General features: G+C 33.4%; 6 protein-coding genes across 6 annotated transcripts; 4 read left to right on the forward strand and 2 right to left on the reverse strand.

The window, feature by feature from the left end:
- Positions 1-80: 80 nt before the first annotated feature.
- Positions 81-2,072, forward strand: DFA_08344 (uncharacterized protein; the record flags this gene model as incomplete). Its single annotated transcript, XM_004355780.1, has 1 exon — positions 81-2,072. The coding sequence occupies one exon, from the start codon at positions 81-83 to the stop codon at positions 2,070-2,072; it is 1,992 nt and encodes a 663-aa protein (XP_004355833.1).
- A 57-nt stretch (positions 2,073-2,129) lies between these two features.
- On the forward strand, positions 2,130-3,886 carry DFA_08345 (uncharacterized protein; the record flags this gene model as incomplete). The annotated part of the gene is made up of 2 exons (XM_004355781.1): positions 2,130-3,803; positions 3,875-3,886. 2 exons carry the CDS (start codon positions 2,130-2,132, stop codon positions 3,884-3,886), a joined length of 1,686 nt encoding a protein of 561 aa, XP_004355834.1.
- Positions 3,887-3,988: 102 nt separating this feature from the next.
- DFA_08346 (uncharacterized protein) lies at positions 3,989-4,792 on the reverse strand (the record flags this gene model as incomplete). The annotated part of the gene is made up of 3 exons (XM_004355782.1): positions 3,989-4,269; positions 4,383-4,450; positions 4,581-4,792. The coding sequence occupies 3 exons, from the start codon at positions 4,790-4,792 to the stop codon at positions 3,989-3,991; spliced, it is 561 nt and encodes a 186-aa protein (XP_004355835.1).
- A 158-nt stretch (positions 4,793-4,950) lies between these two features.
- Positions 4,951-5,985, reverse strand: DFA_08347 (uncharacterized protein; the record flags this gene model as incomplete). Its single annotated transcript, XM_004355783.1, has 3 exons — positions 4,951-5,360; positions 5,434-5,661; positions 5,736-5,985. 3 exons carry the CDS (start codon positions 5,983-5,985, stop codon positions 4,951-4,953), a joined length of 888 nt encoding a protein of 295 aa, XP_004355836.1.
- A 1,447-nt stretch (positions 5,986-7,432) lies between these two features.
- Positions 7,433-10,276, forward strand: rgaA (RasGTPase-activating protein; the record flags this gene model as incomplete). The annotated part of the gene is made up of 3 exons (XM_004355784.1): positions 7,433-7,766; positions 8,045-10,048; positions 10,140-10,276. 3 exons carry the CDS (start codon positions 7,433-7,435, stop codon positions 10,274-10,276), a joined length of 2,475 nt encoding a protein of 824 aa, XP_004355837.1.
- Positions 10,277-10,696: 420 nt separating this feature from the next.
- On the forward strand, positions 10,697-14,154 carry DFA_08349 (uncharacterized protein; the record flags this gene model as incomplete). The annotated part of the gene is made up of 2 exons (XM_004355785.1): positions 10,697-13,747; positions 13,822-14,154. 2 exons carry the CDS (start codon positions 10,697-10,699, stop codon positions 14,152-14,154), a joined length of 3,384 nt encoding a protein of 1,127 aa, XP_004355838.1.
- Between the last annotated feature and the right edge of the window lie 60 nt (positions 14,155-14,214).

Genomic DNA, 14,214 nt, shown 5'->3' on the forward strand with positions numbered 1-14,214 from the left:
ATAATTAGATTAATTTAAAAAATGAAAATGGGGAAAAAACATTTCTCTCTATCTCTTTTTCTTTTTGTTTCAACACACATATGACTATTGACAAGTTATCTAATCTATTAGTATTACAAATCATATCAGATATTAATAATAATGGAGATATAATATGTTTATTGTTAACATGTAAAAAGTTTTACAGTAATAGTAGTTTAAAAAGATTGGTTCAGTTTAAAGGAATAGGACCAATCAATGACAAGGGATACATGTCTGATCAGTTTATAGCAACATCTACCCTCTTTAAACTATCATCATTTAAAGATATATTATTGAATAGTATATCACATCAATGTGTATTGTTACCCGACGATGAAAAGTGCAAACAGATGGACTATTCACAAATGTTACGCGATAACTTTAATGTATTTCGAAACTACCCAAAATGGATAGATGATTGTATCTCTCCAAACAAGAGAACTGATAAAAGTAACATTACAAATGTTATGATGATGGGTTCTGTCGACATAAAATCATTAAAGTCAATCTACGCCGCCAATATGTCATCATCAGTCGAGACACTCACCATCAATGACCTAGACCAAAAAGCATTGGATCTTGGTTCCATCTCGCTATTGACCAATCTCCAAAAACTATCAATTCGTGGTTACAAATTAAAGAAACTTGGTATTCACTCTACACTCAAGTCACTTGACCTACAAATCGCCACCAACTACCCACTCGCAGACTTGGGTCTAACCAAATTCGTATCGTTGACTCAACTCAACCTTTCCGTCACCAATTATGGACCAAGTCTATTGCCAACCAGTCTAACGTCACTCACTATTAGACTGACAGAGTTACCTCCACGAAATACATTCACTATATTAAAGTCACTAGTCAGACTCAAGATCAACGTGAAAAGGGAATCAATAGATGTAAACAATGGCGTTGAAACCCCACCAATCCTAGATCTCGACAGTCTATCCAACCTCGTAAAACTAAAGATCACACACTTTGACCATACAAAAGATGTTGACTACTTTTTCGAGCTTACTGTACCACCCTCACTCAAGATTCTTGACTTTTGGACGTATTGCGTGAAAATACCATCTCATTGTCCAATGCCACTATTAGAGAAATTGTATGTTCACGAAATAGCCCTGATAGAAGAAAAGGTCAGTCTATCATCATGCCCATCCATCAAGAAACTGGTTATATATGAATGTCTTGAAATCATTCCAGCCACTGTCATTATACCATCAACTGTCAAAAAGCTTACAATCGATAACCAAATCAACCAAGATATACTTGATCATGTTGTATTCCCACCATTGCTCACTCATCTATCGATAAAGGGAAATCACTTTTATGACAACCCTATTCAACTACCAGAATCACTCGTCAAGTTAAAACTAATGAATATTAGTGATCCACTTCCACAACAATTAAAAAAGTTGGTACTTTGGACATCACGTTCTAGACCCAAATCAACAAATCAATCGTTACCATCCAACTATCCACCCAATCTCGAAACACTCAACCTATCCAACATCAAAGGTGACCATACGATTGACATGATAGAAATACCACCACACCTCAAATATCTATCATTATCATTAACTCCAGTTCTTAATGATAATGATCCAGACCTAACGCCAAATAATCTTCCAATCTATTCAATCATCTCTAGATTAAATAATAATAATAATAATAATAATAATATCTCATGGTTACCGCATCATATTACTCATCTAAATTGCCGTTTAGTGGATATACAACATGATACACTAGTAAAGGTTTTTAGATTAGACGAAATAATCAATCACACCAATGTTAGGTATTTATCTCTCAATGAATCAAATTCTAGAACCTATCAATTTTCAATTCAAAGATTAGACGCAGACAATCTAAATGTATTAGTATTGGAAACACAAACACTTCAAGGTGGAATCATCACTCAACAAAGAAAAACAAATAATAATAATAATCAACAACAACAAATAATATATGAACCAATTTATTTATATTTACATCTAAAAAGTACTACTCCTTTTACATCAAATTGGAAAATAACAATAAATAAATAATTTAAAAACTACTAGTCTAAATGTTTTAACTTTATTTTTTTGTATCAGTTGAACAAGATGACTAGTAGTTTATTATCTTTATCTAATCTAATATTATTAAATATAATATCATCTATTCAAGATAATGGAGATATAATATGTTTGATGTTAACTTGTAAAAAGTTATATCAAACTAGTAGTAGTTTAAGAAGATCTATTATCTTTAAAGGAAAAGGTGTTATACCCATCACTGAAAGAGGTATCATATCAAATCAGTTTAAAACAACAGCTACTCGGTTTACACTATTATCTTTTAAAGATATACTAGAGAGGAGTATATCGGATAGACAACTCATACTACCTGAAAGGGTAGATAGAGAGTATTCCTTTCCTGATTGGATTTACCCTTACATCACAATAGAACGAGTAGATAAAAGTAACATTACAACTGCTTTGGTGATGTATGACATACATGCCTATCTAAAGTCATTCTACGCTACGGTACCATCAATCGAGACACTATTCATCAATGACGAATTATACAATTCAGAATTGGATCTTGGTTCAATCGATCAGTTACCTAATCTCAAACGACTTTGGGTGAATGCAGACAAGTTGAATCTTGGTACTCATACAACTCTAAAGTCACTTGCCCTAAATATTGGTAACACTATGACACTCGTCGATCTTGGTCTCATCAAATTCGTATCTCTGACAAAACTTAGTTTCAAGAGTCATTGTGTTTCAGATATTGGTCCAGGTCTGCTTCCAAGTAGCTTGACGTCACTCACTCTTAGACCAAGAGAGATACCACCACAAGATACATTCCTTTCATTAAAGTCGTTGGTCAAACTAAAGATTTTCATGGCTACCAATGAAATGGACAAAGATGTGGATGACAGACCATGTATCGATCTCTCGACTCTATCCAATCTCAAGCTACTCAAAGTTCATTACGACAATCAAGACAATGATGATCATTGTATAGATCTGATAGTCCCTACATCACTCAAGATACTTTATCTTTGGTGTGCATGCTTACAAATCCCATCACAATGTACAATGCCACAGTTGGAGAAATTAATTGTACATCAAAGAATATTGAATGGTCTAAAAATCAATCTACCATTACAATGTCCATCTCTAAACAAACTAAGTATCATAGATTGTAAAGAAATGTTACTGGCCGATATCATTATCCCATCAACAGTCAAAAAGATTACAATCGATAAGAAATCAATAGTCGATAATATACTCGTTCAAGTTGCATTACCACCAATGCTCACACATCTATCGATCAAGGGACACTCCTATGAATATATTCAACGGTTACCAGACTCGTTAGTCAAATTAAAGCAAACATTCAATAGCTTTAAAGCTCCATTCTCATCACTTCCTCGTCATTTAAAAAAATTATCTTTACAAGTACAGTGTGATACAGATTTTGTATTACCATCTGGTAATCTACCGAATCTAGAAACGCTCAATCTATTTAAAATGATTGGTGACTTTAAGATTGGCGCTATACCACCCACCATCAAAAATCTATCGATATCTTTGAACCCTAAAATAAGCCCAAATGGGCTTTCAATCTTTTCAATCGGTCCAAGAATCGATGGAACCGCTGATGGACAAGTGTCACAATGGTTACCATACAATACCACTCATCTAACATGCCACCTAACCAATTTTCAAATGGGTATAGACTCAAAGGCTGTATTTAGATTGGACCAAGTAATCAACCATACCAATGTTAGATCTCTAACTCTTGATGTTTCAGAGATTTATTATAACGATCAACCTCTACAATTTACAATTCAAAGATTAGACAATGATAATAGAAATGTATTGGTATTGGAAACATATTCACTTATTGGTGGTATAATCACTCAGCAAAGAAAATCAGTTAATAATCAACAACAACAATATGATCCAATTTATTTACATTTCAAGAGCTTCTCTATAGATCCATATGAATTTAAATGGAGTTTTGGTGAAACACTAAAACTAAAAGAATAAAGAATAAAGTAGTAGAGAGGATTAGATAAAGTGGATGATGAACTAGAAGTTGAAGGAGTATTGGTAGTAGTGGTTGAAGTTCCAAATGTGCCGGTGCAACGAGCATAGGTTGGACAACAGCTGGTAGCAGAACAAGATGGGGTGATCCATTCACATTTACCTCCTTGAGCTTCACATTTGACTTGGACATATTCATATTCTTTTTTAAAAAATATAATAAAATGTATATCATCGTTCAATAGGATCTCTTTCAAACTAGAGCAGTGGTTTTGTTTTTTTTTTTAATAGATTATTAAATCCTCCCAAACAAACTAATCGATTTTGTTTTCCAAGAGAACAAAGTTAAACCATTATTGAAATTTAAACATTGCAAGTTGTTCCTCACAAAGAGACAACCAAAAATTCATCTTTACTGCATGAGCTCCACATGATGTTAATGTGTTGTAATGTACTATTATTATACTTTATCGATTGAGTGGCGACCTTTATTGGTGTTATTATTATTATTACTTTGGACCCCATTGCTTCTTCTTTGGTGTTGTATTAACTGTTGTTTTTTTTACAGAAATAGTTCCTTTTTGTTGATATTCATCGACAATCTTTCTAATTGTTTGAGGTGAGCATTTGTATTTACGAGCTACTTCTGCAAGTGAACGACCTTCAACCAATACAAGTTTTATGATGTTTTTTCTCTTTGTTTCTGTTAATTCTCCTGTTGCCATTGTGTGTTTTTATTGGTTTGGTTATGTTTGCTTTGAATATATTTAGTTTGATTATCTCTATCTATAGCATCGCTAGTGTTTTAATTATCACTGAAACACTCAAAGGTGGACACCTTTGATTCAATCACTCTTTTACAAATGGAGGAATTTTAAATTTATTAGTTTGATTGAGCTGATCCTTGTTGTACAAGAGGTTGTTGTTGTTGTTGAACCAATTCCTTTAGTTTGAGTAAGCCAGCATTTTTAGTAAACATTGAAATACTAACCCATTTTGGTAGATAGTATAGGACATTGAATGTAAAAGCATTTGGACCATATGAAAAGATATGTGGTGGATTATCTACCAATGTCTTGTCCAAAGTGTATTTGACAAATACATCTGATGGCATATTATTAATCTTTAAAGTACGTGCCAATAAATAAGTTTTGATTTGACCATAGATTGATCCTTGTGCAAGTAATCCCTCCAATTGTGGTTTGGCATTATTTGAAATCTCTGAAACAATTGATCCAGGTATCACCAAAACTACTTTAATATTAAATGGTATTAATTCCATTCTTAATGTATCTAAAAAGAATCAAAAAAAATTAATTAATTAATACTGAATAAAGGTAAATTATTAATTAATCAATTTACTCACCAGACCAAGCATGAATAGCAGCCTTTGAAGCACAATACATTCCAGTGAATGGAGTTGGTGATAGACCAACAATACTACCAACATTTAAAATGATACCATCTCTTTGATTGACCATATACTTTGCAATGACATTTGTACAATTGACAGTACCAAAGAAATTAGTTTCCATAATCTTGTGTGCTTCTTCATCATCCAATTCAATCAATGGTGAATAATTACCAACTCCAGCTAATCAAACAAAACAAATTAAATTAATTAACTATTATTATTTTCTTTTTTCTTTTCCTTGTTTCTTTCCTTACCATTATTAATTAAAATATCAATTCTACCTTCCTTTTCAATGATTGATTGTACAGCACTTTTAATTGATTCTAATTTGGTTACATCTAATTGGATGATTTCAAAACCTTCACTTTCCAATGATCTAATTGAATCCAAGTTTCTTGCCGATGCATATACTTTGTAGTTTCTTCTAGACCCAAAATCTTTAACAAATGATTTACCAATACCTGATGAACATCCAGTTACAAGAACTATCTTTGTTTGATTCATTTTTTTTTTTTTTAAACTATGTAGAATTGTTTTAAGAGACTAATTGAATAAAAATGTTCTTCTTATTTCTTCTTACAACTCTCTATTGCTTGCATTGTTTAAAAATGCATGTTGTTCTGTGTGTATCAACTAGTTGAACGACCAATGTTATACTATACTATCAAAAGAAAAAGAGATATATAAAATATTAATACTTGAATTATTGATTTATTTACATTAAAAAAGTCGTAATTCTTTTGATCTGTTCACGAATCTATCCGAGTTGTCCAATTCCACACTGACAAATCACCTTCACATTAATAATACTTTCCCACCCCCTCCTCTCCTCTCCTCTCCTATCCTCCCCATCTAATCTGGCGAGTACCTTTTAGTCTTATACCAAAGTTTACAAGTTATAATGAGTCGTCAAATGTCTAATGTTTGTTTTCGTCTGTTGCAACAAGATACATTGATGTCTATATCCGATATACTATTCTCTAATATGTTATATCTTTAAAAGAAAGAAGTTGAATCAATCAATTGACTACCCACCACCGCTGGGGTTGTCCAATTTTTTTTAATTTAAAAATATTAATTTATTTATTTATTTATTTAAATAATTAATCAAATGCGTTCGTTGGGTATCTCAACAATCGAATCATCCAATCAGATTGGATTTAAATCATTTTCAAGTTAACACCCATCTATCCACCCCCATCTATATCTATCAGATGCAACTCGCAAAGAGAGAGATGGAGGGAGGGGGCAACCAAATAAGTAATTAATTAAATTAATTAGATCTCTCTCTCTTTCTCTCTTCCACCGATATCACACTATATTTAATTTTCTTTTCAAAAATATTATTTAAAGCGGGTGCGATGTGAGGTGAGGTGATTTTAGTAAATTATTTTAAAACAACAAAAAAAGTATTAATATTACCAAACAAACTACTATTAATAATCTCGAGGTAATTATCATCATCCATCACTCGTGCCCCACATTTTCATAAAGTCTAGACATTCATTCATAGTTTATCAGAATAGTTTTGATCATCTGTCTGACAGCTGCACCTCTGTCCAAACCTTGCTTTTTTTATGAAAAAAATTTCATTTCTTTTGAAGAGCTCAAAATTCAAATAAATGTTTGGTTGGGTTTGAAAAATTTTGCTGATCAGTGCTTCTGTCTCTCTCTGTCTGGTCTGTCTGTTACACACCACACCATTATTGTTATTATTATTGTTAGTAGTTAGTTTGTTAGTTAGTTAAATTTTTTTATTTGTTGTACATAATTTTAACATTTTTATTTATTTATTTATTCAACTTACTAAGCTACCTTTATATATATTTATTTATTTAATCTAATCATCAAGTCTATAAACTAATTAGTTGTTATCAAACATCGCCACCAATCTTGTAATAGTAATAGTAGTAGTCGTAATAGTACCAACAACCAATATTATTAAAGAGAAATGTCAAACAAAGAAGTAGAATATTCAGACTCTGACTCTGTATCCGAGTCGGAAGAAGTCAATGAACACGAAGAGGAGGGACAAGAACATGACGACACTCCAGACATTATTGTTCCAGAGAGAAAGTTCCTCAAGGAGGACGAAGACTATTCCGTCCCATTCCCAGTCATGCGTGAATGCTTGGTTCTTCTCTTGCAATCACGTCGTATCCTCAGAGACATGATGTATTATAGATTCAAGATGGACAGATTCCTTTCTGGTAATCTCTCTGTCTTTGAAATTCAAAACCTCCTTCACTCTCAAAGAGAAGATAAGGAAAGTGATTGGATTGCTGGTATGTAAAAAAACATAAAAAAAAAACAAACAAACAAATCAATCAAACTATATATCTATATATACCTATATATATATCTATTTTCATCTCATCTTATGTCAAAGTAGTATACTATTTATATACTTCTTGACTTGGGTTGTTTGAAAAAAAAAAAAAAAAAAAACCATCTCTCATACGTCACATCACTTTTTTTTTTTTTTTTTTTTTTCTACTCTTGTGATTAAAATCACTATATTAATACATTTATTTTTGATTTATTTTTTTTAATTTTCTTTTAGAGATTCAAGAATTAAAAAGAAATCTTGTTAGTGAAGTACGTAGAAATCATACACTTGAAAGAGATCTTAACCGTTTGGACAAGAGAATTGCCTTGCTCATCAAGAACAGAGGTAACATTCAAGATGTATTGGCTGACAAGGCTGGTTTGAAGGCTCAAAAGCACAAGGGCGACCAACAAAAGAAGCCAGAACTCATCAACGATCCAAAGAAGCTTGAAGCCTACCAAAACCTCTTTTACTTGTTGCAAACCGAACCAAAGTACTTGGCCGGTCTCGTCTACCTCGTCCAACCCGAGCAGATGGAGTCGTTCCTCTCGACAGTCATTTTGACCTTGTTTGGTGATGCCTTTACTCCAAGAGAAGAGTTCCTCTTGCTCTCGTTGTACCGTCTCTCTGTACAAAAGGAAATGTCCAACATTGCCACTGTCGGTGACTTTTTAAAGGCCGATACTGTCGTACCCAAGATGATTATCACCTACAACAAGCGTAAGCAAGGTACCGACTATTTAAAGGCTGTCATTGGCCCAATCCTCGCCAACGTCATCAAGCAAGACCTCAACCTCGAGCTCAAGCCATCGGCCGTCTACATCTCAATCATCTCTGAGAATGAGATTCGTACCGGTGAAAAGTCGACCTTGGACCGTCACGTCACCGACGAGAAGGCACTCGAAATCCCAGAGGTTGCCAAGATCATCAAGGCTCGTGTCGAACAACTCACATCCATCTGTGACCAATTCTTGGAAGGTATCATGAACTCGCTCAACCGTCTTCCATACGGTATCCGTTGGATCTGCAAGCAAATCCAACAAATTGCCGAAAAGAACTTTGCCAACTCTACCCAAGACGAGATCCTCAAGGTTATTGGTTACTTTATCTACTATCGTTTCATCCAAGTCGCCATGGTGTCGCCGGAAGAGTACGATCTTGTCGGCCGTGAGATCCACCCCACCGCCCGTAAGAACCTCATCAACGTCTCCAAGGTACTCCAGACATTGTTCAATTTTGCCCAGTTTGGTGCCGCCGAGAAGCACTTTGTCCCATTGAACGGATGGATCACCTCGCACATTGCCGACATTAAGCAATACTTGGAGGAGATTATCGAAGTTGGCGAGCCAGAGGACTACCTCCAAGTCGACAAGTACATGGAATTGACCCAAAAGACCAAGCCAGTCATTATCATCTCGTTGCCAGAAATTGCCTACACACATATCCTCATCTCCAAGAACCTCGACTCTCTTGTCCCCAAGGGCGAGAAGGACGACGCCATGCGTATCATCATGAAGGAGTTGGACGAATTTGGTCCACCACCCGAAATCTCAAATGAAGATGACCGTGAAGTACAATTGACCTTGACCAACAAGTTCCAAAAGTCAATCGAAGAGGAATTGTCACCGGGCGAATCATTGCTCTCCCAGACCAAGGAAATGGTCATCTCGTTGCTCCGTGCCCTCCCATCACTCCCAGAGCAAAAGGAATCAGAAGACTCTGCACCCAATCTCGTCGAAGTGTTGAACCGTGCCCGTCAATCCGACCCATCACTCGAACCAGAAATCAAAAAGATTTTGGACAACCTCAAGAAGCTCGAAGAGTACAATCTGACTACCCACGCCGACAATTATGCCTCGTTCCTCAAGGCTGTCGCCCTCGAAGTCGTCAACAGAGCCGAGATTCGTGAACAACAAAAGAAGGAAAAGCAACGTCTCACCACCTCGCTCAACAATCTCCGCAAGCATCAAAAGTACCTCAACGAACAAATCACCCAATACAACCAATACCTCCAAGACTGTCGTCTCAAGCATTACCAAAACAACAAAAAGAGAAAGTCCAAGAAGAAGGGAGACGGTGCCAAGGTCGGTCCATTCAAATTCTCATTCTCAGATCTCGCCAAGAAAAAGGTCATCGTAGACTCTGAAGTCCCTGCCATGACTCGTAAGAAGATCAAGTTCGTCATTTCTTCTGATACTGTTGGTGTTTTCGATGTTTCAGCTAAAATGGCTGGTATTGGTAAGAATAAGAAAAAAAAAAAAAAAAGAAAAAGAAAAAAAGAAAAAAAAAAGACTAATTATTTTATTTCTATTTCTATTTTTATTTTTAGATGTCCAAACAATGAGATTAGAACTTGATGATCTTCTTGAATTAAATAGCATTGGTAATACTACTTTGGAACTTGACCAAATTACCCTTGATGTTAATATGACAATCCATCTCCTCAATAAGTTGTTCATGGCTTAAACCAACCAACCAATCTCTCGCATTTACACGTAATAATATTAGTAATAATTGTTGTCATATTATAAAACCTTTATAAAACTAAAAAAAAAAAATCAAAAAATCAAAAATCAAATAATAATAATTTAAATATATATTTAAAACGATCCAAAACAAAACTTTATTCATTATCCTTTTTTTTTGTAAACAAATAAATTAAATCAATATTTTAAAAACCTTAAAAAAAACTACAAGATATCAGATATCCGGATATCTGATATATGCATATTAAAAAAAAGGTTCAATGAAAAGTCTTTTGAAAATATTTTTTTTGATCAGATTTTTTTTTACTACAACAAACAAGACAATGAGACGATTTTTCAAAAATTCATTAATATAATATATAGTATTTGTACTATATATATATATTTATTTATATATATAATGGAGTTTAATTTTACCAACTTAGAATCAAGAAGATATGGATATATTTATAGAGGTAGATCTATTCTATTGAATATGATGATGATGCAAAAGAGGGAAGGTGGTGGTAGTATGTTTCATCAACATACAGACACCAATGTAATAGATTGGGGAGTTGATGCAGTCTATCAAGTGTCTGGTCATATAGCAGTTAGATATCAAAACTCTAGATCGATTGTATTGTTTGATGCAGTGACTGCAAAGCATCAATTGACAGAGTCACAGTCACAATCGATTGAATCTCAGTTGCTAGCAAAACAATATCTACAGTCACCGTCGACCAACCCTTCAAACTCTCCGTTCCCATTTTTGGCATGTTCATTTGCTTCACCTGTCATTCGATTGGCATTTGAAAGATCAACTTCTGCTCCATCTTCTACTACAACTATCTCTTCAATCAATAATAATAATAACAATGGTTTAAAATCATCAACTTCTTCATTACTACCATCAACACAATCAGATCCAAATCCACTTAGAATGTTTGTATTTGAACAAGACGGAAGTTTACATGTATTCGAATGGAATAGTGTTGATTATAAATGGCTCTATATCATCAAACTATATCTACCATCGATTGTTGGTCCTGAACAACTCGTATCGGCACCCATCATCAATACACAATTATCCCTTTTACATTGTGCTGTACATTCAGCATCAAAAGGAGTGTCTATCTTGTGGACCATCAATAATACCCTATACCTAAGATCACTATCATTTGACAAAATCAAGAAAAAAGAAGGTCTTTCAATTATTGCCAAACAATACCCCTATACCACAACATCTTCTACATCTTCTGCAACTTCATCAACTACAACTACACCAGTCAATAGATCACCACCTTTATTATCAACCTTTTCATCTTCATTTAATCAAAAAGAAAATAATAATATTAATAATATTAATAATAATAATACTATAAGTTTACCGATGGTTGAAGAGATATATCCATCAAATCTTTCAATTAGTGGATTAGAAAGTTATACATTTAAAAAGGATTGGGAAGAAATGATTTTTGATCCATCAACTAGAATCATTTCAAGTAAACTTGGTGCTTGGTTTGTAACAAAATCATTTATTCTTTTACATTCAATTAGAAATAAGCAATGGTATATTACTTATTTAAAAAATCAACAAGATAAAGAAAAAGATCAAAAACAAACCTCTTCTTCTTCTTCTTCCTCTTCAACATGTGATATTCATATTAATAATAATAATAATAAGAATCAAATTGAAGAAGATTCTTCTACTTCTTCTTCTTCTTCATTATTAGTTTCATCACCACCAACAAATATAATTGATAATAAGAATAGAATAGTTGAAATATTGGATTGTTGTATTCATCCAGTTACTCAAGAATTAATGATATTGGAACCAAGTGGTAGATTATTGACTTGTGATACTGGAGAAAGAGAATCATTACGTATTCAACTCATTACCGTTTTACAACCATTTAACAATTGTGCCAGGGCAAATGCAAAGGAAGTAATTCGTTGTATAATGCATCAAAATGCATTTGTTGTACTCAAAAACTCGACAGCTTCTCTGTTTGATGTTAAATGTGGTCAACTAATCACAACCATAAATAGTCCAGTCGATAGTGCAAACTTTAATCAAACAATGGGTGGTGGTATTTGGACACAAGCACCAGTTGGTGTCGTTTGGGGTGCAGGTGTTTGGCAAAGAGGATCTGGTATTTGGGAACTTCGTTCAGGTTCAACTCTTAAAGTAATCGAATCACTATCAACTCATAAAACAACTGGAGTTCAAAATCAACCATTACAACCGCAACAACAACAACAACAGAAAATCAATTTTAGAACTACTGTGGGATGTGCACCAACAGCTTGTAGACAATGGGAAATGCGTAGATTAGAAGCAAAGTATTTATTAGATATGGCACTCAAAGAAGATGATGAGGATTTAAAGGTTCAAATTTGCAAGGCACTCTTGCCAAAACTTGAAAACCCATCCCTCATCATTGCACTCTTGTCTTCATTACAGTCAGAGGTTAGCTCATCTTTTGTATATGACGAACTGAAATCATTCCTCGATCGTTACAACTATACAACAGATACCAAATCTCAATCAAATACACCAGATGATGAAACTCATGCCATCAAAGTTAGAAATGCCTTCCATCTTCATACTCCACTCAATCAAATCATGGTACCTCTATTGACTGATTATTTAGAATTACAAAGATCTGCTAGAGAAGGAGATAATAATAATAATAATAATAATAATAATAATAATAATAATAATAATAATAATAATAATAATAATTCATCTTTATTTGATTTTGAGGATAATATAATATTTGATCAAAATAATGAAATGATTGAATTGTTAAAGAGAAAATCACCAAATCAATTATTAGAGAAATTGGAAAGAGCTTTGGGATTGGGAGCTATTGATTTCTCAAGATATGCAGATATATTTGGTGGAGAGACTGATATTGTATTTCCTCAAATCAATCCAATTCTACTTCAACAAGAAGAGATTTTAAAGGTTAAAAACGCACCAAAACACCTTCACCTACACATCCATAGTCAAAACCATTCACCATTGGTAGAAAAGGAACATGCATCTTCTTTGGCCAACCCATACTATCCATTATTCCCACTATTTGAAACCATGTGTCAATTGTATTATACCGAGGCACCTCACAAGTTGGTTCCATTTATTCGTATCGTTCATTATTCGTCTGTCGAAAAAATGATGACAGCTGCCCAGGAAATGGCCAACCTAGTCACCATTCCTGCATCCTCTATTCAAACCACCAAGATCCCTCAAAACGATCACTTTACTAGAGCTCTCCTCACTCTTCCAACCAACTATCCATCAACCAATGAACATACAAGAATTGAAGCTCGTTTCGATATACTATGTGCTATTGGACATACCGCAAATGCTCTTCGTCTCTTATTATTAACAGATTGTTGGGAAAAAGCTTTAGAAATGGTTAAAAATACTGCTTATTCTGATAAAGATCATTATATTTTATTTGAAGTAAAAAGAAAAAAAAAAAAAAAGAAACAAAGAAAATATATATATTAATACTTTTTGATTTATTTAATTTTTAGATTTTAATTAGTTATTGTATTGAAAAAAAGGATAGTAAAAAATTAAAACAATGTTGGGAAGTAATGCCAAAGAATTATTCAGTATTTAATTTATTTTCAATTTTAAAATCAAATATATTTAATAATAATAATTATAATGAAGAAAAACAAAACAAAAATAATAACATCAACAACAATGGTCAACCAGTTTCTCCATCCTCTTCATCATCCTCTTCTTCCTCCTCTATGTCATTATTACAAATAGTATCAAATAATCCAAATCAAGATTTAACCATTGATATGTTTAAAGGTCAATTATTAAAAATGTTTTTATCAAAAAATCAACATCAATAAATAAAAAAGAAATGAAAAGAAACCTCAAAAGAGTTGGTACAATTTTGGAAATATTTTATT

Source organism: Cavenderia fasciculata (genome assembly GCF_000203815.1).
Source record: "Cavenderia fasciculata unplaced genomic scaffold Scf_ET2XIPL01COFD4-5, whole genome shotgun sequence".
Lineage (NCBI taxonomy): Eukaryota > Evosea > Eumycetozoa > Acytosteliales > Cavenderiaceae > Cavenderia > Cavenderia fasciculata.